At 53.6% G+C, this 25,466-nt stretch overlaps 1 protein-coding gene and 1 long non-coding RNA gene across 2 annotated transcripts; one reads left to right on the top strand and one right to left on the bottom strand.

Annotated features, from left to right (window-relative positions):
* Positions 1 to 356: 356 nt before the first annotated feature.
* ANKRD60 (ankyrin repeat domain 60) lies at positions 357 to 9,549 on the top strand. The gene is made up of 4 exons (XM_072801564.1): positions 357 to 723; positions 5,300 to 5,430; positions 6,739 to 6,904; positions 9,119 to 9,549. The coding sequence occupies exons 1-4, from the start codon at positions 357 to 359 to the stop codon at positions 9,418 to 9,420; spliced, it is 966 nt and encodes a 321-aa protein (XP_072657665.1). The 3' UTR covers positions 9,421 to 9,549.
* Positions 9,550 to 24,722: 15,173 nt separating this feature from the next.
* Positions 24,723 to 25,203, bottom strand: LOC140618701 (uncharacterized). Its single transcript, XR_012018774.1, has 2 exons — positions 25,074 to 25,203; positions 24,723 to 24,918 (listed from the first exon to the last, which is right to left on the bottom strand). It is a non-coding gene; the product is annotated as an uncharacterized lncRNA (long non-coding RNA).
* Between the last annotated feature and the right edge of the window lie 263 nt (positions 25,204 to 25,466).

Raw genomic sequence — 25,466 nt, 5'->3', positions numbered from 1 at the left:
TCGTCCGGCGGGCTGCGCCCAGCGCTGGACCGCGTAGACCATGCATGCCAGGAGCACGTGGGGCCTTATTCCCTCCAGGCCGGAGGCCCCCAATTCCGCAAATCCTGTCTTGCAAGGGGCCCAGGAGGCCGAGGACCAGAGGGGCCCGGCTAGGTTTGGGGACCTGGAGAGCAGCCCCGAGGCTGCGAGGGGGGCCTGGCTCCCGCCCCGTGGGGCCCTCCCTCCCCGCCCCCCGCGCCCCTGAGCCCCCGCGCCCCGGGTGGGCCGTCCGCGGGGTGGGGCGCGGTGACGCGGGCGGCCGGGCGGGGTCCCGGGGCGGGGGTCCCGGGGTGGGGGCGAGGGGGCCGCGGGAGGCCATGCGGCGGTCGGCGGTGGGCGGCGGGGCTCGGGCAGGGGCGCCTCCGGGGGGCGCTCTGGGCCCCGACCCCGGGCGGGGCGGGCGGGGCGGGCGGGGGGCGGGCCCGCGGCCCCTTCCTGCGCAGTCGGCGGCCCGCGCTCCCGGCCAGGGCGGCCAGGGCGGCGTCGCGGCCCCGCAGGCCCCCAGCCCGGCTCTCGACTTGGCCCCGGACACCTTCGTCATGCGGGTGCTGCTGGAGGACACCGGGGAGACCTTCCAAGTGGCGAACTGCCGCGGCGACATGACGGTGCGGGAGCTCAAGGAGGAGCTGGACCTCCTGGTCGGCGTCCCCCTGGACCTGCAGCGGCTCCAGTACCTGGACCAAGGTGGCCCCTGCCCGCCCCCTTCCCTCGCCCAGTACTGCCTGCAACCCGAGCGCGTCCCCTCCTGAACCCGCAGCCCCCGAGGGGACCCCCCCACCCCCAGGTATCACAACAAACCCCGCCCCACCCCCTAGAACTCCCCAATCCCGGACACACCAGGTTGACCCTGTCCCCAAGCCAGACCCTGACCCACGAACAGATCCTGCCCGGGTCAGGACTCTGGTCCTGCAGCAAGCTCTCTGGCCAGACCTGCCCCCCCGCCCCCAGTAGCTCCTGCCCACGGCAGGACCCCAAATCTCAACACAGGCGCTGCTGCCACAGCAGGACCCCTGGGACCCTCAAGCTGCCCATGTCTTCATCAGAGCCCCCAGTCCCAAGAGTCCACACAAGACCAGAAGCCTGAAACAAAGCCTGTCCTCAGTGAGACCCTACAAACTAGGGCAAACCTGCCCATATCAGGACCCCAGACTCAAAGCAAACTTCCAAATCCTCATGTTGGACTCATAAACCCCCCAGTCCTGCAGTCAGCCATGTCCACACAAGGATGCCAAAGCCTGAAGCAAACTCAGCCCTACTGAACCCCACATCTCCAGGATAACTACGACTACCTCCAAACCCCAAATCCTCTGGCAACTGTGTCTACACGGGGATGCTAAAGCATTTTCTCAGAAGAAACCCTGCCCACTTCAGGACCCCTAAACCCAGAGCAAACTTACCTAAGACTAAACCTCAAATCTCCAGGGTAACTATGACTACCCCAGAGCCCCAGATCCTCCAGGAACTATGTCCATGAAAGGACACTAAAACCAAGAACAAACTTGGCCAAGACTGAACCCTAGGTCCCGAGGGTAACCATGCGATCCTTAGAACCCTGAATCTTCTAGCAGCCGTGTCCACCGAAGGACAATAATGCCTGAGATAAACTGCCAACCCTAGGACTCCAAATCTCTATGCAAACCATGCCCATGTTTGAACCCCAAATAAATTTCCCAAATAAATACCCCTGCTTGCAACAGAAACCTAAATCCCAAGGCAGATTCTACCCAGATCATGACCCTAAATCCCAGAGCACACAAGCCCAATTCTGAGCCCCCACTTATGAATCCAAACCCCAACCATCGGCCATCTCTATATAAGGATGCCAGAACTCGAAATGAACTCCTACATCTGGAAATCAGTTCCCAAGCTCATCACGACCACACCAGAACACCAGTCCCAAGCAAAATATCCTCATAAGGTCTCCAAAACATGAGACAAGCTCTGTCCACAACAGGACCCCAAAACTCATGCCAAACACACCCATATCTGAACCCCAAATCTCATGGAAACTATGTCTAAGCCAACCATATCCCTGTAAGGAAGCCAAAGTTCAAAGCAAGCCTTGCCTACGTGAGGACCCCAAAACTTGAAGCAAGCTCTGCTTGTATTTGAACCCCAAATCCCTCATCCAACCTTGTCCACACCAGAACCCCAAGTTCTAGACCAAATCTTGCCCATCTCAGGACCCCAAGTCTCAGAGCAGAACCTGTCGCCACCAAGACCCCCCCAATCTGAGGGCTGACCTGTCCAGATTACTTACCCTCGGTTGCTATAGTACCCCAGGGCTACGTTAGAACCCCAAATCCCAAAACAAGTCCTACCCACACAAGGACTCCACACCCCAGAATCGACCCTTCCCATACCAGGACCCCAGAAAGCAAACCTTGCCTTCATCAGAACCCCACATCCAGAGCAAACTCTGCCCTCGTCAGGACCCCAAATCTCAAAGCAAACCCTATCCACGTTTGAGCCCCGAGTACTGGCACTAACCCAGTTCATCTCAGAACCCCGGCTCTCAAGCTGTGTCCTTGACCACGTCAGGAGCTCAAAACCAGCCTGATCGGAATCAGAACCCAGCACCCAGAGCTCACTGTGGCTAGATGAAGACCCCAAGGCCCCCTCTCCAGACAGATCCCATGGGGATGGCTCCCAGGGGAGGGCGAGGGCTCCGGAGCCCGCTCCCTCCGTCCGTCAATCTCCTTCCCTCAGCCTGAGGACCTGGCTGTCCCGGTCCCGATCCCTACGATATTTAGGATATGAGAACAGGATCAGAGCCCCGGGGCTCCACATCTCCCCAACCCGGTTGAAATCAACGCAAAAATACTCGGAGAGAACGGAGCTGGGAAAGCTCTCGGGGCTGCTGTGCGCAGGCGGCGGAGAGCGGTCCCGCAGACACCCTGCAGCCGGGGAGCGACGGGGACGGGGACAGGGCGGGCTGAGAGCAGCCTGGCTCCGGGATCGGCGATCCCCGGACACTGCCCTTCCGGGGCTCGGTTTCCTAACCTGGAACGCAGAGCCTTTGCCTCCGGAATCCGCAGTGCCCTGGCCCCCTGTAGACGGCGATGGCCCGGGAAGCTCAAAAGGGCATCGAAGGCCAGGATGCCTGCCTTTGCTCTCCCTTTGATATAAGCTGAGCCCCTTCCCTGATGTACTTATTTTGCTATAGGAGTGTTCGGAAGATGCTCTGGGAGCATTTTCGAGGCTTTATTTGGAAAGAAGTAGATCTCAAACTCCGTCTGGACTTAGCACGTTAGCGATGAGGTGAGCCGCTGAAGACAGCACGCGTTCCGAAACAAAGTGACTCGAAAATTATGTGTCCCGCACTCCAGATGTCTGGCACCCCTTCGGTTAATTTATTTTCACTGATGAGCTATGCTGAGCCATAAATTCAAGAAAGCTAAGAGGCAGTGAAAGAGACCTAGTGACTTAGCACTGATGTCACAGTCCTGTCACTCAGCAACACTTAGCGACTGGGAGAAGCTTGACCTCTCCTGCCGTGGCGACCCTTACTGTTGCCAGCAAACACAGAAGGAAGAAAGAAAGGACGTACCACTATGTCGAGAAAAGAAATTTGGGCTCCTGCCTCTACATAACCTGCCCGGGCCTCTTCACTCACCTAGAGGTCCCCGGGGGAAGCACGCGAGACGATGTGCGCGTGAAATCCTGGAGAGACACAAATCTGAAAGGGCCGAGCAAACTCACGGACGAGGGTCGACCTTACATGTCTGTTGTCAACCCTAATAATTTATTTAGCTGCTGATAATTAGTATTTGTCTAAGCCGAAGGCAGTTGCTGCCCGCCTGTAAAGAGAGAATGTGCTCTGATTTCTCGAAGAGCTGTTCAGCATGTGTGAACTGCACTCTTGTCTTTCTCAGGGAAACACAGCTTTACTCAGTTTTTTTTTTTTTTTCCAAAGTTGTTAGGAAGTCAAGTTGTCTTACTGAAGACTAATTACTGATTATCTTCTGTGTTAGAACCACACAGAAGATCCTAATTAGCAAATTTGCTAATCACTATTCCCTGTTTACACCCACCATCCGAAGTTTCTCGTAATCACTAACGGGGCCCGACGGAGCCTAGCGCGACACATGCGTGGTCTGGTGGGAGGCCTGGTTTTGCTACTTCCTGGCCTCACCAGCAAGTGGAGATGACAGATGCGGCTCGTCGTGGGGATCAGAGAGTGTAGGTGCTTGGGACGGGCACTTAGCAATGAATCCAGACGACTGGTGAGCTCCCCTCGGAATGAGTGATGACCCAACACAGGGTCGAGACTTTACACCTGTGGCGTCGCTTGTCGAGAAGAGAAGTTATGTTATTCTGAAGCAAGATTATAGGTGGCCGTGTAAACGTACGTGTATTTAAAAAGGTAGACTAAAGACAACTTTGCTAAAGATGTTCTAGAGTCCTATATCCTGTCATCCCGACCGTCTTTCCCAAAGGGTCTGAACATACGAAGTGTGGGTAGATCCACTCACCCCATTGTCTCAGATGAGACTCATGTGAGTGTCCTTGGTGATGACGCAAAGGAGTTCTAACGCCCCAAGTCCAAATCATGGCGAATGTCAACGTTACAGTTCTTACGTTACCATAAATGCTCAACTGGGGCGATTTTGTCCCCAGGGCCCATTTGGCAACATCTAGAGACATTTTCGATGGTCACAACCAGGTGTGTATGCGACCGGCATCCGCTGGCTAGAGGCCAGGAATGCTGCTGACACCCTCCGGTGCCCAGGACGGCCCCCACCCCAGAGGCTGGTCCAGTCTAAAATGTCCATAGTGCCAAGTTTGAAAGATGCAACAAAGTTTTGCCATTGTCACATCTCTAGCCAACTGTTGACAACCCTAACCAGAGTGAGTATTTTAGTTTAGTGTATGACGTAAGTAGGTCCATTGTGCTGCGTCTGTAATGTACAGTTCAAGTAGCCCTGTTTATAGAGTTTGCCTCATAAAATGTCTTTACTGACTCATGCTTTCCCCCCACCCCCCTGCAACAGAACAGGTCATAATTACTGAATTTTGGAAATTGTTGGTTTTTTGTTTTTTTGGTTTGACTTCTGTGTGAGCCGAGCCAAATTAATTTTCTAAAAAGCATTAACGACCCCAAACAGACTCGTGTGGAGTCATCAAATGAGATTAGTGCTCAAGGTTTTAAAATGATCTTTGTGATACCCAAGGTCAGATAATCTCTTAAGATAACTAGTGTCATAGTTTATCTTTAATACCCCCTATTTTTTTTTTAAGAAAAAATTATTCCCTGTAGGAGTTTTGATGGATGATGCTACGCTGAAGTTCCATGATGTTGTTCCTGGTGGAATTATTTCATTATGTATCTGGCATTATGATGGATGGACGGAACTGGTTTTGGCGGCTGTGGAAGGGGATCCCAGTAAGGTGCTTTCATGCTTCTCTAAATGGATATTATACTTCATGAAGCAACCGTAAACTGTGTCTGTGGTGGTGGTGGGGGAAAGATTCAGTCTTTCATGTGAATATTCCAGTAAAAGTTTCAGAGTAGGAAAAAAGAACTAGGACTCGTGTCATAATGATCAAATACTATATTGAGAGTTTCCACTCACTCTTGGGTTTGCTATTTCACGGTGTTCACTTGTGTTCAGTTATAAACCACTCACACCCCACCCACCCCACTCCCCGAAAAGGAACTAGGGCAGTGCATTTTCTGTTCACTTGTATGTTTTGTAAAGTTGAAAACCTCATTTAACAGTGAGTGAAGAGCTCTGGATAACTGGGAGATGCAGCCTAGAGCACTTGATGGTGCAAAAATCCTAATGGGGGCCTGTCCCTACCCTAGGGTGGAAAGACCATGTGCTCCTGGATACACAGCAGGTGCCTACTCTTTACCAGGCCTTGCACTTGGCTCTCAGCTGAGCTCTGGGGTGGGCAACCGGGAGAAGGGAGGAGGAAACCAGAATGTTAACCCGACAGAGACGTCGGGGGGCTTCTTGGCGGGGGGGGAAGCGTATGTTCCTTCTAGAAAGTCCACTTGGGTGAAGGGTCATGAGTGTGTGGGGAGAGTTCGCTTCCAGCCAGAAAAGGGGTCAGGGAAGGCTGGCTGCGGGAGGGTTGCGGGGGTCAGGCCTGGGAGAGGTGGGTGGTCTCTGGGGAGGCTCCCCACTGTCGCCCCCACACCGGATGCCCCGCATCTGGGGCGGAGTTCCTCTCTGTCGGAGCCTCTCGTGCTCAGAGCCGTACTTCACCATGGGATGATTATATTATGGGGCTATTTTTCATCCGTGAGTGGAGTTCAGAGTGTTCCAAAAGTTAACGGAGACAATGGGCCCGAAAATAGATCGGAAGGCCAGAATTCATCAAGTCTCCAGAGAAGCGCATTCCCCTCTGGGGAGGCCACTCCGTGTTGTCTGGTGTCTTCCTTAATGTCCACAACCACCTTCCTCTGGACACCCAGAAAGGCTATTTTCTCTCTTCAAAACACCGACAGGAAGAATTTCCTGCCTCCCGAGCCGGCCTGATGGTAAATGCGTATTTCCTGGCCACGTATAGAGTGCTCAACAATGTCCTCCCCTGGGTGTGTTCCAGCTTCGCCCTCTGTTCCCATCACGAGCCTTCCCTCGGCGTTTTAGCAAACCTCCCCTCGGGGGTGTCCAGCCACCCGCCAGGCGGGCGTAGCGACACCCTTGAAACCGCCCGCACTCATCGTGTCAACCCCTTTCGCCCGCCCAGCTGTCTTGCCTTGGTGTTGACGAGGACTCTCTGTACCGAACGGCCAACTCGCAGCATTACGAGCGCAAGCAGTGCAAGGCCTGGATAGCCCAGAGGGCCTTCGTGGCCCTGTACGTTACGTCTCACAGAGGTCACCCGGATGCTGTGCAGTACCTTCTAGAACATGGTAATTCTGAGACACGGCCGAGTATGTTCACGAGTTGGCGTCTTCTGCAGGTCGGGGGAGGACGGTGTGGTTCGTCTCCCTGGGCCCTTCAGCCACGACGTCAACAACCACCACCCAGGTTGTGTCACCCACCAATCACGGGCCCGTGACTGGGCCACTCGCTCTCTGCCTGAAGATGTCTGAGGACATGCTCATTAAAGGCACTTTCCCCTCTCTGGGCCAGGCCTCAGGAAGACTCCTTCTGTCGTGGGAAATGCAACTTTCTAGACACTAATTCGCAGGAGGAGCCAAAAGAGCTCCCTGGCCTCTTATGTTCAAACAGACACAGTGCTGGAGATGGGCTCAAACTCCCCGAGTTATTTCTGCCTCCCCTGAAGTTGGGGTTCCTGCAACCGTCCGAGGGCTCTAGCCCCACACCGGCCTCACGCTCCTGGGGGTCGGCAGGCCGGCCAATCTCCTTTCTCCACGGCTTGAGACTGTTACCCGCAGAAGACCCTGACCCCAAACCCTCTTTTCATCTCCCCCCACCTCCCTGCGCAAGGGCAGGCTGCTCCCCCCCCCCCCCCCCCCCGTTGATAGAAATAGAAGCCTTGGCCTGTATTGTCTCCGAATGCAAGGCCTCGCATGAGATTCTGCTGGAGCACACTTTATCTCCCCTGGATGTAGGATATTTTTGGGAAAAGAGGCCCACTGATTGAGGTGTCGGCCATTCCAGAACAATAGACAATGGTTGCAGACAGCCCAGGCCACCGGCTTCCTCGGGAAAAGGAAGAACATGTGACGTACTGTTTGGTCAGGGGTTTGAGGCCCAGAAAGGGGCCTCATCCGAGGGTCTCCCATATCAGAACCCTTCCTGCCCGCGGCCTTGACCCCAGCCTCTCCACTTCGTCTTTGCTCCTTCCCCCACCTCCAACAAGCAAGATGGAAGCATCCGCGAGGCCGGGGCAGGATGACTGGCGCTGGCGTGATGGGTAGAGGTTTTCCTGACTATTCTCCTTCCTCTACTGCTTTCTGCACGCCGCCTGTTGTGGGATGAAATATGGGCTGTTCACAGACCAGCAGTCCTTTAAGCTCATAAAAAGTCATTTTCACTCTGATGGAACTGTGATGTATTTGAAAGCACCAGTTAAAACATTACAGCCAGCTTTGCAAAGTTTTCTGTCCTTTGCACACAGCCGCCGCAAAGCCGTGCGGAGGCTGAGGCTGGGCGTTATGAGAACCTATTTAAAATGTTACCTCACCGACCAGCCATAGCTCATAAAAACTGGCTACAGAAATGTCAGCTGCTTGTAATTGAATTGCCTTGTTTTCTGTGTCATGATATTTGTTACCTAGAATTTGATTCAATTCAACAAGTCCATATTGGACACCTGTCATTAGCCCATCCATCTGCGGGAGGCAGTGAGGAATTCAATCGAAGTGAAATCTGTCCATGAGTCAGGCTGCCCGTCGTCTGTCATTTCCCCAGCGCCTGTCTTCTCCAGGCCTCGCGCTACGTGCTGGGGATGAAAACAGCAGTGATCAAAACAAGTGTGTTTTCTGCCTTCGTGGAGTTTATGAAGGGAAGTCAGCAAATTATTACAAATAATTAATTCCATGGTCAATCGTGCATGGCATGTTCTGAAGATGCAGAATGTCTACTGAGCATATACGGGGGTGATTCATGGGGAGGGGAGCTCGGGAAGGCTTTCCTGAGGAAGTGAATGGAAGATAAAGAAGGAAAGAGTTAGCCAGGGGTGGGGATGGGGCAGAAAGGGGTGACAGTGTTGTTAGCAGAGGGAGCAGCATGTGCAAAAGGCCTGGGGCAGTATGAGGGAGCAGGTGTATTTGAGGGATAAAGGTAGAAACCTGGTATAATTGGAGCATGGATGGAGGGGAGGAAGAGCACGGTGGGCGGGGGCGGCGGGGAGAGGGTGAGATAGGGCAGTAACAACCTAGAAAATGACCCCGAGGGTAGTGGATGTCAGAAATGGGGTTTGAGCAGGAGCGTGCTGTGGGCAGAGTGGAGGCAAGGCGGTGCTGGGTGCTGGGACCCTGCGGCGATGCCTCCCTTACACTCGGTGCTTGGGTTGGGGGCAGTAATTAATCCTCCCAAGCATTCTTTTTTATGGCCTCCCCCGTCCCGAGCTTCTGTTCCTGAATGTGATTCTGGAGGCGAGGCTCTTGCAAGGCCAGGAGCATGACCCTCCCTCAGCCAGCTATCTTGTCTTACAGGAGCCAACTGTCTCAGCAAAACCCCCATGGGCAGGACGGCCCTGCATGTGGCTGCAGCCATGGGCCGTTTGGACTGTATAAACCACCTGCTCGATTACGGAGCCTCCATACATGAAAAGGATGCCCGGGGGGAGACCCCCATGTCCATCGCCCGGCGCATGAACCGCAAGCACAGTGAGCGACGCATGTTCCTCTTCTACTGGATGTCAAGGCTGGGGACAAAGGACCCAAAGAACTTGATCAAGAACAAGGTTTTTCTCAGAGCAAAGTCTGGGTTTGGCTCCAAGAAGAGCCCAGTCTAACTCCCACTGGGAACGTCGGCCCCTCGAAGCGGACTCGGGAAACTTTTCGGAGTTCAAATTCACGCACGGTGGCCCTTGGTGAGCAGGAAGCCCAGAAAACATGGCAATTAATCTGAATCAGATACTAAATTATCTGTCCTGTTTGCAAATGACTTGGGGAGGGTGTTGATGGAAGTAGGTGAGTTTGTGTTCGTTCCGTAATCCATTACGGCCCGAGCAGGCTCTGATGCCAGCCGTTAATTTTAAGCTATTTGTACGTTGTATCCAATAACGCTCTTGGGGTGATGGGAGCCAATTACCTTCTCTGGCGTCCGGAGACCATCTAATGCATCAGCATAATAGAAGTAATAGCAACGATGAGAACAGCGCTGTGGCTGTCGCCCAGAACACGTGCTGGCAGATGTCGGGAGGTCACGTGCGGGGTGGGCTGTGAATTTCAGTTTGTAGAACTCAGGAATGGCAGGATGGAACGGGATGTTCCAGAAGTTTTCCTGAGCCATCTCTGAGGCTCATTGTCTGAGGGGTCTGCTGCTGGGACCGGGGTGTGGGGACGAGGGGCAAAGAGCAGAGAGCTTGGTTCTCCAGTCACGTCGCCCACAGGGTGCCTTATTAGTCTTCGTGAAAGGTGATCAGTTGCCGTTGGGTTTGGAGGAGGCCGTGTAGAGAAGGAGGAGGAGCTCATAGAGGAGAGAATCAGAGCTGGCACCTTCTTTCCTTTGGTCCCAACCCCAGTGGTCCAAGCACCCCCCACCCCCCGCCATGGCACCCCACTTCCTCCAGCGTTTTCCTTCCCTCCTAGAACCATGGCAATGCCATCATCCCTCCTATGGTTAGTTCTAGGCTCTGGGCTTCACAAGGGCTGCGGACCTGCGGGTGCCCAGCCTGGCCTGTGTCCGAGCTGGGGGTGGGAGCCCGAAGGGACGGTGGGGAGCAGGGCTGGCTGACATGCACACCCCTGTCTGACGGCGGCGCCATGAATCAGCTCCAGCCGAACCGTGAGCCAAAGGCTGCTAGATTTTTCTAGAGCCTTTGGATAGGATATATTCTGATTTTTTAAGTGCTGGCTTGGATTTATAAAGAATCGCGGCATGGTACAGAAGGGGTAGCCGATTTGAGGCCCACCTGTGGGACTGCCTCCTATTGCCAAACTCTACCCCATGTCACTGAGGAAAAGTGGCAGAAACAACTCCAACCTCCTGGGACATTTGCGGCTCAGAAGCCACAGGCTGGAACGGCCACGGGTCTTGCTGGGCGACAGGTACCGTCCACACTCCCACCCCGCGGTTTCGGATGTTTCTCTACGGCCCTATAATCTGACACGACCTCTGGGATCTGTGTGACAATGGTCTCTCGACTGTGGAAGTTCTGTCTTTAAGGTGATGGGAAACAGCACCGTATCCCGGCCGCCCTTCTTTCCCACATACATCCCGATAACTGGATTCGGCTTTTAAATTAATTGGCTGCATTTCCTGCTGTCATAACAAGGAAGATCCGTGTTGATGATGTGGCTTTACACTCGGTAGACGTGGCTGTACCCAGCTCAGCAATCTGTTTGACAAATAATAGTCAGAAAAAAAATATAGCTCAGCATCAACTATGTCAAAACTGAGATCTTGTTTTTGGCAGACATTCTCCAAAGTCAGTAGACAGATATTAAATAACCCCATCCATTGGGTCAATTCATTTAGCTAATGAGGTGTGTTGGCGGGGCGACTCGGGCACCCTTTTAACTTAACAAGTGGCATTACTCAAAGTCATGTGTTTGCCAGCAGCTTTGCTCTGCTGTCTTTGTTGTTAGGAGAGCCAATTGCCTGACACTTGTCCCCAAAACTTTGGAGGCAAGCACTGTATCTCCATATGCCCCCAATCCAATTAAACACTTGGCCAGAAAAGGGGCAAATTCCAGACTCTACGGCTGACATTTTGCTCAGTCTCTGGTAGGGTCATTCATCCACCTCTGTGGGTCCTGGGGGCTCTCCTTTATGGACAGCTTTAATAAACTTTCTATTATATTCAAATAAACTTGCACCACATACTGAATAAAACATATCCATAGCCAAAAAAGAGTTGATTTGCAATTGGTCATAATCATGTTACATTTTGTGGATATTTTTTTTTTCATTTTGTGGATATTTGATTAAGCATTTTATTTTTGGAGGAGCCAACAGAAAAAAATTTTGTGGGGTCACTTTCTTTTTTTTGTATTATTATTATTATTATTATTATTATTATTTTTTTTTTATTGGAGTTCAATTTGCCAACATTTAGCATAACACCCAGTGCTCATCCTGCCAAGTGCCCCCCTTACTTTCAAACATTTTTGTGGGACCCTGAAATCCTTTTAGGCCAAGGCACTGGGGATGGGCCTCAGTGTGAATCCCTGTGGCCCGTGGTTGCCTCGGTGGGCCTCACTGCCAGCACAGGATGGGCTGTGTCTTGGGGGGTGGGGGCTCTGGTTAGCTTTCTGGGTATAATTCCTTGCTGTGTTCTCTGTATCTCCTATCTCCCTGCGTCAGCCTGGAGAGCAGGGACCTGGGGGGCTGCTCATGACAAGCAGATAATGCCTGCTCTGCAGGCCCCGCGGCCCCGTTCACCTTGCCTGCCAGGGTGCTCGGATGGAGCGCCAGCCCTGCCTTGCCCCTGCCTTCCCCTGCGTGAGCTATCATGAGCCGCCCTTCCTTGTACACATGTTTAATTGTACGTTGCCTCAGATTTTTTCTAGAAGTCAGTGTGGTACCAGTCGGGAAGAGGTCATACACTGTGGGGTTCAGAGGGCAGCTCGAACATCTCCCCCGGGCCGGGCTCAGCTGACCCAGCCTCCCAGACCTGCAGCTTCCGGCTCCCCCTGCCGCTCCCGTCGTCTCAGAGGCAGCCGGACAGAGATGCTGAATTTTACTCTGCATCCAGTCTCTGGGCCTGGTCTCCGGGATCCTCCAGGACCTGGGCGGGGGTGGGTGCCGTGACTGCCCCTCAGTCCTCCCTGCATCTTGGCCCCAGGTACTTCCCTCACCCAAGGAGCATTTACCGACCAGTGCTTTCCGAAGAGCGGAAGGGCATTCCCCCTGGTGGTAACTTGGGGGACTTTCTCCGTAGCCCAGAGATGGCTTTCAGTGACAGTGAGACACACTCCCTGTGCACATGGCTCTGAGTCCTGATTCCAGCAAGGAGGAAGTCTGTCTGGTGCTGGTGGGCCTTGGGCTCCTTCCCCACCCTCTCTCATCTCCCCTTTAACACAGGGCCGGCTTTTGCAGGCGAGAGGGATTGAAAACCATTGTCCTGTTTTCGGTATATTTGTGGGCCAGGATTCTATTCCTTTCTCCACTCCTAGCAAAGGTGTGACCCTGGAGCACACTGTCACCTCCCAGGGGCCTCGGTTTCTCTGCCCATCAGGAGTCCTCATTGTCTCCGTATGAACCTGCTGCTGTTTTGGAGATGAGAGGACCGAGTGGCCCAGCGCTCAGGGCCCAAAGCCTCGTCCGTGTGGCCCTACCGGCTCCAAGTGTGGCAGGTTGGGTGTAGAACTTTCCTTGGCCACCGGCCGTGCGGCGTGGGGCCAAGCAATTGCATCTCTCAGAGTCTTCGTCTGTAACATTCGGGTAATAAAACCTGCCCCTGTCATCCCTGGAGGGATTAAATGCCTGGCACAGAGCAGACACTTGAAAAATAGTGCCCATTATTATTATTATTACTAGCACCACTTAATTTGCTTAAAATGTTTACTCGCCGGGAATCAATACGCTCCCGGTTTCCAGATAGCCTCATCAATTTTCAGCAAACCTTATACAATAAGAGTCTCCATCCAGAACTAATAATTCCCAAAGTGGGAGATAAATAATCTCCCTGAAACTTGCTGATTTTGGTATTAAGTACAGGGCTTCCTCAGCAACTTCCAGAAAAGTCGTTCGGAATTGAACACTGCAGGGCCAGTTGCGCAGGAGGAAAAAAAAAAAAAAGAAAAAAAAAAAAAGAGAAAAAAAGGCTCTAGGAAATTTCCAGGCGCTGGGCTCAGCCTCCGCAGGGCCGCCCTGACGACGCGAGCATCCAGCAGAGGGCAGAGAAACCCATTAACATTTAGAAACACGCCGCTGTTTGTGTTCCCTGGAAATGTCAGGGATGCTGCAGTCTGCGCCACGCCGGAGACTCAAGAGCAGGGCTCGGCGATGGGGGCTCGCACATGGGCTTTTCCACCTGAACCCCTGAAATCGCCTGCACCATGTGCATGTCGGCACACGCACGTGCTCCGGGGGGGGCATTCCCAGCTCCCCTCACAGCTGGAAAGGACCTGTGGAGCCCCTGCCCCGGGGGTTCCCAAATCCGGGCCGTGTAATGAAGTCACCCCCCCCATCAGATCCCACTAGTGTATCGAGACGGTGTCACCTTCCACCCTTTGGTCGGTGGGCATCGTCTCTTTGCAATCGGGAGAATGAGAAATGCTGCTGAGCTCTGGTGCCGTGATGTGCAGGTGCCCGCGAGTGGGCAGGGAGGTCTCGAGGGTCCCGGTGTCCCCACGGGATTCAGACCCCACCGCCAGTGACCACAGTGTCGGGGCCTCTGCTCAGCGACCCCACTTTTGTGCCCCCATCCTGCAAAGTCCAAACCCCCAGAACATAATGAGCCGGCCTGGCCTGCCTGCGAATGTTCTGGCGGCGAGTGCCTGGAGACGCTCCAAATGCCCACCAGTGAGGCGGCTGGTGGCATATTTCGCAGCAATTAAGAAATGACTTGATTTGTGTGCAGAGGCCAAGGGCCGGCCATGAGGACTGGGACGTGTCCTGAAGTGAAAAACAACAAGTCGCCCAGGAGATGCGTATGAGATCATCGAGTTACAATTCTGAAAAGGAGGCAAATCCAATAAATGTGCATAGAAGTTTATTTGAGCAAAAATAATGGTGTCAAAGATCTCCCGGCTCTTAGCATCGCCTACTTGAGGGCAGCAGAGTTGCTTTATACATCTGCAAATGGTCACGGCCGGTGTTGCTCTTTTCACTATGGTAAAACACGCATCTGTGAAATTCCTCGTTAACGATGCTTTGAACATTTGCACTGTTGGGCAACCATCACCGGTATTGAGTTCTAGATCATTCCATCACCCTACAGAGGAACACTGGACCCATCAACTGTCTTCCTCTCTCCCCACGCCCCGACGCCCATCCCCTCTACCCTAGACAATCACCAACCTACTTTCTGTCTCTATGCACCCATTCTCGATATTTCATATAGAGTCATGTGTATCTGGCTTCTTTTTTTTCTTTTCTTTTTTTTTTTTTGTATCTGGCTTCTTAGCACAATGCTTTCCGGGGTTCATCCACACCAGAGCTCGAACCACTCTTCATTCCTTTCTGTGGCTGGATAATATTCTATTTTTATCCCTTGAGTGGTCGATGGGCATCTGGATTGTTTCCATGTTTTTCTTTTTTCTTTTTTTTTTTTAAAGATTTTATTTATTTATTTGAGAGAGAGAGCATGAGCAAGGGGGAGGGGAGAGGGGAAGGGAGAAGCAGGCTCCCCGCTGAGCAGGGAGCCCGATGTGGGGCTGGATCCCAGGACCCGGGGATCACGACCTGAGCGGAAGGCAGATGCTTATCCTACGGAGCCACCCGGGCGCCCCGCCCAGCTTTTGACTGTTGTGGGTAATGGTGCTATAAACATGAGTGTGTAAGGATTTGCTTGAGATCCTGTTTTCACTTCTCCTGGGTATACATCTGAAAGGGGAACTGCTGGGTCACTTGGTAATTCCTTTTTTTTACTTAAAGATTTTATTATTTATTCATGAGAGACACACACAGAGAGAGAGAGAGGCAGAGACACAGGCAGAGAGAGAAGCAGGCTCCATGCAGGGAGCCTGACGTGGGACTCGATCCCAGGACCCCAGGATCGCGCCTTGGGCCTAAGGCAGGTGCTCAACCGCTGAGCCACCCAGGCATCCCATCACGTGGTAATTCCATGTTTAACAGCACGTGTTACATTTGTTATTAAAAAAAAAAATACAGAAAAAAAAAAAAAAACAGAGGAAAGAGAAACCCCCACATGAGCTCTCCAAAGTTCGAGAAGTCTAATAATCATTTCTGGAGCGCTTACCCCATTCCAGACAGTGGGCATGCATTATCTCATGAGGGCTTTTCAACCATCCTGAGAGTCAGAGGTTTTCAACCTTCAGCACCAGCCACAGGGAGGGCTTGCGAAGAACCACAGGTGGCTGGCCTCCACCTCCCGGAGGTCCTGCATTCAGTAGGTTTGGGGCGGCGCCCGAGATTTTTGACAAACAGCCGAGATGCTGGGTCTGAGCGGCACTGAGCACGTTCTAGGCCCTGCCCATTTTTCATTGAGGAAACAGAGAAGTCAGCAACCTGCCCAGGATCACACAGAGCATACATGGCAAAGTGAAGAATGCCTGGCCTTAGAGACCCTGGTGTTAAGACGCGCCTGGCGGTGTTAAGTTGCCTGACCCTGGGCCATGCTGCTTCTCTAGGGGTGAACCAGGCTGCCTGGTGGCTACGACCTCAGTCCCCTCGCCGAGCCCCCCAGGAAATGCTGGCACTCATGTTGAGAGAGTCGCAGAAGTGCTCGCCCAGAGCGCAGCCGGGACGGGCCCGGGGCTGGCACCAGCCGGCCGTGCGGGAGGCGGGGGGGGGGGGGGGCGGTCCCCCTTAGGCAATCAAACTGCAGGGCACCTCTCCTGCAGGAGCCCCAGCGACCACAGGACAGGACCCTGGGTGGGGGGTGTCCTGAACCCTCCCCAGCCTCCCAGCGCGGGCGGGATGCTCACGCCAGGTGGCGCTGCTGGGCGCCGCTGCCTCAGGTGGGCGGGCGGGCGGCCGCCAGGTGTCGCAGTGAGACCACAGATGGCCCTCCAGCGCCAGCGCGTCCAGATCCAGACCCAGACCTCCGGCGCCCCAGATTGTAGAGCCCTGACACTCCTGGATTTTCTCTTCTCTCTTGAGACCATTGTGCCCTAAGGACTTTCCACTCTTCTTTTAGGCTGTTTGGATTTTAGTCTAGTATCGAAATTTTTTTTTAAAAACCCTAACTTTATGTAGATAGTACTTTTCACATCAAATTAATAATACAAGAGTTCAGAAAGGAATATGGTCCTCCAGGTTCAAAGATCCTTCCTCCAGGGCCTCACGAATTACAGTCTAGGGGGTCAGGGATAAGAACCAGCCAGCATTGGGGATAAATTCCATTTTTCTTTTAACTCCCAAAAGGGAGGAGGAGTCCAGGACCTTCCTCGCAGTTCTAATGATCGGTTTAAATGATGTCTTTATCCCCCAGGAGGGGCTGCAATGGGAAAGGCAGGACGGGGTTCTCCTAATTTAGATGCGTTGAAACTCAGGATCCTGAACTTTATTCCACACCCCCAGCCCCCCCCGGAGCAAAGTATAAGCCACAATCTGCAGAGAAGGGCTGCGCTTGAAATGAGCTCACATCAGAGTTATTTTTTTACCAAATTCCACCTTCAAAGAACTTTATGATTTATCTCCACCTTGTAGCAAACTGCAGTAGATTTCATCCCTGGCTCATCTCACACAGGGTGTCAGAATTATACTTAAATCAGGAAAAACACAGATCGGATCTGGTATTTTTTTATTTTTTTCTTTCTTTCTTTTTTTTTTTTTTTCGGATCTGGTATTGCCAGAGCTATAAAGTATCTCATTTTCTTCTCGTGAGGGGCTGTCATTTCTGCCCCGCCGACACAGAGGCTTGGGTAGCAAAGCTGCGTTCTTTGAAAAGAGACGGGTTGGTGCCCTGCAGCGTGGGGCACTGGCCTTGAGACGGATGCACGTGCCAGCGACCAGCGGAGAGGTCTGACGTGCTGCCCACCTGGGCGTCCGACAGACTTGGTGATGGAACTTCACGTGCTAGAAGGTTCCTCTAGGCCTCTCTGATGGAGTCACGGGGAGTGGTTTGGGGGGCCCTGCACACCTACCCTGTTGACGTCCCCTCCCCGCCTTGGGTATTCGCCAGAGCATTCGGCCTTTTTCTGCTGTTAATCAACAGCTGTCTTGTGCAAATCTTTAAAAGCCCGGCCTGGCCCAGATAGAAACTGCAACCATTCCTCCACCGAAGCCCCCTCCTCTGGCTCAGGGCTGAGCCGGGCTTGCGGGGACTGTGCTGGGGGCCGGGGGCTGAGTGCTTTCACATTCTGTCCCCACGCCTGTCCACTGTTTCCCCCACACCCCCACTGCCCAGCTTTCTTTGAGGTCTCCGAGATGGGCCCGGGCCATAGGGCACAGGAGAGGGGCTGCATGTGGCTCTCCCCTGGCTGCCAAAGGCTCTCTGTGGGGGTTACCAGGCACCGGGAGGGGGTGTTTGGAGGCCCCCCACTTGGGACTCTCACAGTGGTGATCCCCTGCTGACCTCATAAAGCCCACCTCCTCCCTCTGACTGTCCACCACCTAGCCTCTGGGTGTTGCACGGGCAGGTGAGACTCTTCAGTCGGAGGAGGTTTCAGGATGGGACCTGCCCCCTTACTGCCTCCTGTGTGTGCACTTGACCCTTGGGGAAATAGCCCTTGTCCCTTTCCTATGGGATTCTTGAAGTAGGGGCTGCTCCCAGGGGCCTGATCCAGAATCGGCTTGGCAAGCATCCCCCTGGGTGGGGGAGTCGAGATGTCAGGCCCCCTCAGTCCCTGTGAAGGCGTCTCTAGATGTTCTTCACTTGGCTTTCGGTGGTGGGGAGAGTGGGGCGAGGCCCAGAGCCCCCATAAGATGACAATTCCCTCCAAAGAAATCTTTGCTCCCTGCATTGAGTTTCTAACCTTCTAGAAAATAGGAGCTTGTTATTTTCTTTGGAGTAGGGTGTGAGTCTCAGAAGTGGCTTGGGCTCTCAGCAAGTACAGGTGTTATCTGAATAAGCGCCTCTCTTCAAAAGACGGGGGATGTATCACTTATTGTCTTCAGCCGCGGGCTTCAGCTGAAATTCCAAGAAAACAGGACACATCCAATTCAACATTCTGAGAAACGGTGGCAGGCCGGTCTGTCCCTGTGTCATGAGCTGCTGTTTTGGGACAGTGATCCAACCAGCGTGGCATTTGGGTCGTGCTAGGAAGAGAATCCATAGAACAATGTGGCCGGGAGTGGCTGTGAGGACATCTTCAGATGGACGCGGTGACCAGGGTAGCTGTTCGGAGGAGGTGAAATGCAAGCTGAAATTTGGGGGAGGAATTAAATCTGGGCAGGCTTAGAACCTTCCAGAAACCATGAACATGAGAACATAGTCACCAACGAGAGCAATAAGGGTGAGATGGGGGCAGAAAGTTGGCCCGAGCCAGGTCGGGTGGTGCCTCTGAGGCTGTACCAGTCAGCGTTGCCACCACCATGCTGTAGAGTCGCTCAGGACACGGTGGCAGAGCCAGCCGGTGACCGAGGCCTGCTCACAGGCCGGTAGGGTAGCAGCCGGGGTGGCACTGCTCTGGCCTGGGCTTGGCCGGCCGGCTCTGCCTCACAGGCCTCTCACCCTCCGGGGACCAGCAGCTTGGCGGGGCATTGGCAGAGGCACATGAAGGCAGGTGGAGTCGGGGGGCTCCTTGGAGGTACGAGGCAGAGCCACCACGCGGCCACTCCTGGCAGCAACCATTGAATCAGCAAGTCAAGTGGCCAAGTTCAAAGTCAAGGGCCAAGGAGTTAACCTCACCCCTGAGGAGGAGGCCATGGCAGGGGCTGGATGCTGAGACAGGTGAAGAGTTGGGACCAGTATCGAGCTCTCTCATGGGGGCCCTGGTCTGGATTTTGTCCCAAGATCAATGGGGAGTGACTGAAGGTTTAGGAGGGGGCGAAATGTGAACTACCTCACTGATTTAAGACAACGGTCTGCGGGAGGCAAGAGCGGAAGCCAATAGGTCGCACTAGAGGTTCTTGCTGGTGTCCAGGTGACAGAGGTAGGTGGCTGGGCCAGGTGGTGATGACGGATGCAGGAGACAGGAGCTGGGAATGGGGGTGAAGCGACGGTCAGGGACCCAGGTCAGAGCAGGCAAATGGGTGGTGGTGCCGTTGTCCAAGACTGGAAGAGCTGAGGAAGGCCAAGATTCGTCGTGAACGTCACGGGCGCCTCGGGGTCCGCCCGTGTATTGGTTTCTGGTGGCGGCTGTGGACCTGGTGGCTCTCCCAGCTCCGGAGGCCAGAAGTCTCAAGTTGAGGCACCCACAGGCCTGAGCTCCTTCTGGAGGCTCTTTCCTGCCCCTTCCAGCTTCTGGTGGTTCCAGGTGTCCCTCAGCGTGTGGCCATGTCACCCCAGTCTTTGCAGGACTTCATTTTGTGCACCTGTCTGCCCCCCCTTCTCTTCTAAGGACTTGTCATTGGATTAGGGCCACTCTGTTCCAGGAATCTGGTTTCCAAGCCCTTCATCACACCTGTAAAGGCCCTTTCTCTAAACAAGTTCACATTCACAGGTTCTAGGTGGACATGTCTTTTGAGGGCCCACCATCCCGCTCACCCCAGGGGTTCTGCTTGGGGGTGCCTACCACTCACCCCGGGGATGGGTGGGATGTTGGGCACCTGTGGCTGGGGCTCACAGGAGAGGCACCGGCGGACACGTGTGGCTGGTGGCTGTCAGCAAGCGGGTGGACCCTGGAGGAAACTCCCAGGAGGAGGACTTCGGGTGGCGGGGAGAGGCGGGCCAGCACCGAGCTGAGGGGTCCGATGGGGTCCAGGTAAACGGGGGAGAGCACAGGGCTGGAGAGCAGGTGCTCGGGAGGGCGGAGGGCGCCGTGTGCAGAGCCGAAAGCCGCTGAGAGATCCAGCCGCTAGGGGAGGGGAGACGCCATCCAAGGTGGCAACACGACCGTCCCCGACAAGGCCAGCTTCGGTGGCACGTGGGGGACTGCGTGGACTCCCTTCCGAGGAGTGGAAGTCTGAGAGTGAGGACGACTCCTTTGGGAGGTTTGACGGACGGGCGAGGAGCGCTCGAGGAGGCGGGGTCCCGGCCCGGGGAGGCCTTTGGGGGGCGGTCCGGGATGAGCGCTGGCCCGGGCGGACTGGTGCTCATTGCCTCTTCTGTAGGCCGATCGGTCCATGGCTCCACCCCCCCTCACTGCCCAGGCCCAAATCCCCAAAGCTGGTGACACCTGTCCTGCAGTGAGACTTTCGTAACCTTTTTATTATGGAAAAGTTGAAGCATGCGAGAATGATATTCTAGAACAAGCAGGCCCGGATTACACCATGGCCAGCATCGTGTGCATCACAAGTCGTGCCTGCAGGTGGTACCACGGTCAGGGTGAGAAGTTGGAGCCCGGGGTTCAGGGAGTGACAACTGCCCTCCCCCCTCCATTGAGACGTCATGTTTCCTCCTCTGGGCCAGCAGGTAATTTGGGGATGATCCTTTCCCACACTATGTATATCCCGTTCCTTATCTCCCTTTCTTATTATTAAGGTGGAACAAATTTAAAATTTAGTATATAACATTTTAGCCATTTTCACATTCACATTATTGTGCAACCATCACCACCCTCCACCTCCAGAACTTTCTCATCTTCCCAAACTGAAGCTCTGTCCCCACTAGCTCCCCATTCCCCCCGCCCCCCGCCTTGGCACCCACCATTCTACTCTCTGCATCCATGAATTTGACTGCTGCGCGTACTTCATAGAAGTGGGATCACCCAATATTTGTTCTCCCACGTGACTTTTTTTAAAAAAAGTAGCTATATTGAAATATAACTTATGTGACGTGCAATTCATGCACGTAAAGTATATACACTTCAGAGGATGTCTATACCCAGTAAACAGTTACTTCTCATCCCCTTAGCCTCCCCAGCCCTTGACAGCCACTAATCTTCCTGTTGCTATGTGTTTACTCATTCTGGGCATTCCAGATTTTATTATTTATTTGAGAGAGAGAGAGAGAGAGAGAGAGAAGCAGACTCCATGCTGAGCACAGAGCCTAATGTGGGGCTTGATCCCAAGACCCTCAGATCATGACCTGAGCTGGAATCAAGAGTTGGACAATGATCCAATGAGCCACCCCAGGGCCCCGAGTCTGGACATTTCAGACCAACAGGTCATATCCTATGTGACCTTCCGTGTCTGGTTCTTCACTCAGCGTAATGTGTTCAAGGCTCGTCCTTGCTGTCACACGGATCAGTACTTTATTCCTTTTTATGGCTGGAGAATGTTCGTCCCTCTGCATGCAGATACCAAATTGTGTTTCTCCATCCACCTTTCGATGGTTCCATCCCCCCTACATGGTGGGCCTTACGGATACTGCTGCGATGGACATCTGGGTCCAGGTTTTTACGTGCACAAATATTCTCGATTCTCTCAGCTATATACCTAGGAGTGGAATTGCTGGGTCACACGAGAATTCTGTGGTGCATCATTCGAAGAACCACTAGACAGTTTCCCCAAGCAGCTGCGCCATGTTACGCTCCCGCCAGCGGTGTGTGAGGGTTTTCACTTCCTCACCGAGGTCTGCCGTGATCAGAGCCATCCTGGTGGGTGCGGAGTCGTAGCTCATTGTGGCCTCGCCTCTATTCACCCTTCAGCACACTCCTACCCCCCGACTGACACAGGTCTGCCGTGGGGGTTGCAAATTGGTGACTTTCCGTCATTCCTTCTACATTTCATTAGCTGGCATTCCTCTATAAAAATGAGCTTTCTTTCATCCTCTGGAGCTGTCTGGTTTTCCTAAAAGGCAGTTCCAGCCCGAGATGCAGGGAAAAATGCTCAGCCCTTAATCATTATGGATGCCTGGATATTTATATCTTCAATGTGTTTCAACCAATTACAGTTGTTATTACTTTATTCTAGATGCTTGGATAATCTCAAATTTGGCCACCGGAGTGTGGCACACTTAAAAAAAAAAAAAAAAAACACAGGCTTATTGAGAAATAATTTACATAACCCCAAATTAAAACTGTTTTAGGCGTACAATTCAAGGATTTTTAGTGAATTTACAGACTTGCCCACTCCTGGCCACAATCTAATTTAAGAACCGGGCTCACATTTTAAAACCGGGGTTCTCTGCTTTTTCAGTGAACTTTAATTCCCAGGTGGAGAATGTCCCGGCAGCCCCGAGTGAGGCAGCGCTTGTGTCTTGGCGGGTGGGCACACCTCTGTGATCATGCTAACGCGTTCTAGGCCTCAGGTCTTCCCCGGAGGCCTCCTTGAACCCTTTACTCCCAGTGCAGTCCCCCCACAGTCCCCTCCCAGGAATTTGTTAGAAATGCAAATCTCAGGCCCCAGTCCAGACCTGCTGAATCAGTGTGCGTTTCAACAAATCCCAGGAGATTTGCGTGTGCAAACTTGAACGCCGCTGCTCTTCCAGAGGTTTCCATCACGTTTTGCAAAAAGGCAGCACTGCCCTGAGGGAACCACAGTACCAGGCTTGGTGGGGGTCTGATCCAGGTCCTCCAAAGGGATGAGATGGAGGAGCAACTTTTTTTCCCCTGTGCTCTATGGCATTTGTGGCGTGCTTAGGCAGCAGGGCTGAGCAGCTGGCTGCACTGAGACAGGTGGTCCTGCCTGACCCTCAGACTCTTCTATGCACATGACTGCTAAATGATCCCTTGGATGTTTGCAGGACCCTGCCTGGTCCTGCTGTCTCTGGGCCACTTTCCTTCTATTCTCAGGGACAGTGGGATCATTGAGAGGCTCCCCCACCATTTGGGGCGACTTGGGGCCCAGGAAGCTGCAGGACCCCATGCTGTTACTCCCACGACATCCTGGGTTACCCTGGCACCCCCTGTTGCTCCTTCTTCTTGCCACAGCAGCTCCAGGAGGCCGACCATGTCCCATGTCTTAGAAACTCTGGGCAAGTCATGTCCTTGTCGGGGGGCTTGTCCTCTTCCAAGGGGCTTCTTTCTGAAAAGAGGGCCCCTTCTGCCTAATAACCCCCTTTTGGAGAAACTTTCCCTATCTCAGGGATGGATGAGGTGGGAGGGTAAGTTTTCTATGAAGCTTATTTTCCTCTCCAGAAATGCCCCCCAGCCCTGCTCTTCCAGACGGCTCCCCACTTTTCTAAGGATGAGACTTTGAGACTCAAAAACTGAGAACCGACTCTGGTTTTCCTGCACTTTGCGAAGCATCCTTCCTTCTCGGGGGCAGCGGCACCAAATGCTTGCTTCCCACACTGTGGGGGGTGTGTGTGTGGCGGCGTGTGGTGTCATGAGGGAAAAAGCAAAAGGGAAAATATTGCCTTGATGCAAAATGAATTTTGACTCAGGGAGCCTCATCCGTTGGACTGCTATAAATTGAGCTTTGGTCAACCTCATGGACGCTGCTTCTCTGGGGGTGGGATTGGAGCCACTGACTGGATACCAGTGGTCCTGGGGCGCGTGGAGGTCCTCCCATGGCCTGATGGCAAAGGATGCATGTACCTGTTCACTGCCCCTTCCACCCAGCCTTGCCACCCACTTATGTGACTTGTGGGTCCCTGAAAGCATGTGGTGCTAGATGAATGGTTTGAGATTTTAAAAAGTTTTCTCCTTGCCTAAATGGCATTTCCAAGTCTGCTTAAAGAGAGGGGCGAGGGGAAAACATGGAGATAGCAAGTGATATCTGAAAAATTACTGCTGCCATGACCTGCTGGTGATTTATTTTGAGAAAGGCTATAGATTGAGCAAGGCCTCCTGCTGTTCCTCCTCCAGGAAGTTTAGAATTAGAACCAGCGGATATGATTCTATTGAACGTTTGCCAGAGAAAGTTCCAGAGGGAAGACCCTGACCTCTTATATTTGGTTTCGGACCCCATGACCCTCCTTCTGGAAGGAAAAAATCCTTCTGGCATCTTTTTCTTTTCTTTTCTTTTTTTTTTAGCAAAAGTTTTGCTTAATCCTTGGGAACAAGAAACCCCAACATCCTGTTTTTATACGTCCAGAGCGAAAGATAAGGATCTAGCTCAGACCCTGATCCTAGTGCAGTAAGACACAATTCACACAGGGCACACATGTCTTCCCCCTTCCCAGAGTCTGTTTCAGTGCAGATTAACGCAGAGCCTTTGTAGTTTGTGAAACTTTTCTTTCCCAGGGGGTCCCGAGGTCAGGGCCAGCCCAGGGCAGGTCAGGGGCAAGGACTGCGGGGCCCCTCGAGAAGGGAGAGGGTGCCTGTGGCTGCAGAGGGTCTGGCCCATCTCGGCTTGGTCATTTGGATGCCGAGGCTGCTGTGTCCTCCAGTGAGGCTGACCCATCCGTTTGGGGGATCGGGGGCGCTCTGCTGCAGGAGTGGAATCCCAAATCACCCCAGGAGTGTCTGCGTGCATAAATCAGACGCCCCTTCTGGCTGAGTCTCAGCCAGTATTGATTGAGTTGAGACCTGGTAATAAATTGGGGGAGATAAATCAGTTGGGAATTAAAGCAGGCACAGGGCGCGCTGGTTACAGAAAACATTTAAGTTTAATGCGTTGACCGGGAGGGGAGCGTAATTTTCCGATGGTGCCAGTTTGCTGAGGAGCGAGCCAGATGCCTCCTAAATGCTCCGGCAACGCGCACGGACTGATGAGGGGCTCGTGCGAGTTCATGGCCAGGCTGTGCTGGGCAGTGAGGTTGAGGCCTGGAAGTCACAGCTGCTCTCTGGCCAAAAGTCATGCCAAGTGCTGTTCAGACGGTGCCCAGACCCACACCCCACCCTGTGTCCGAGCGGCACCTCCAAGCCCGTCCCCACCCCCACGTCCACCTGTCACCGAGGCGCACGGCCCAGCTGCCCCCCACTCCACGACCGAGCTCACCCCGCTGTCTCCCTGCCCAGCCTTCGGAGTGGTCTCTGAAAGCAAAATTGTGTCCGCTTCTCTCCTCCATTGCAAACTTTCCACGACCTCCCATTGCTCTTCAAAGGAAGTCAAGACTCCAGACCCAAGGCTTCAAGGCTCTTCATGCCCCACCCACTTCTTGTGGGTCTTGTTCTGGGCCACGTTCCTTTCCTCCGGGACTTCATGTGTTTACTCCCTGCATTAGGCCCTTTGCACATGCTGTTCCTGCTGCCTAGAAGCTCTTCCTGCCTCTCCTCACCTGGCTGGCCCCACCTGGCTGGTCCCGCAGCCTCATGATTCCTCCCCGAGCCTGCTCCTCATCGCTGGCCGGCACGTTCCTGAGAGCACCCCTTACTTCTCCTTGTCAAAGTG

The sequence above is a fragment of the Canis lupus genome, chromosome 26 (assembly GCF_048164855.1).
Source record: "Canis lupus baileyi chromosome 26, mCanLup2.hap1, whole genome shotgun sequence".
Taxonomy (NCBI): domain Eukaryota; kingdom Metazoa; phylum Chordata; class Mammalia; order Carnivora; family Canidae; genus Canis; species Canis lupus.
Note: the sequence above shows the minus strand (reverse complement) of the source record. Positions and strands in the feature narration are given on the sequence as shown.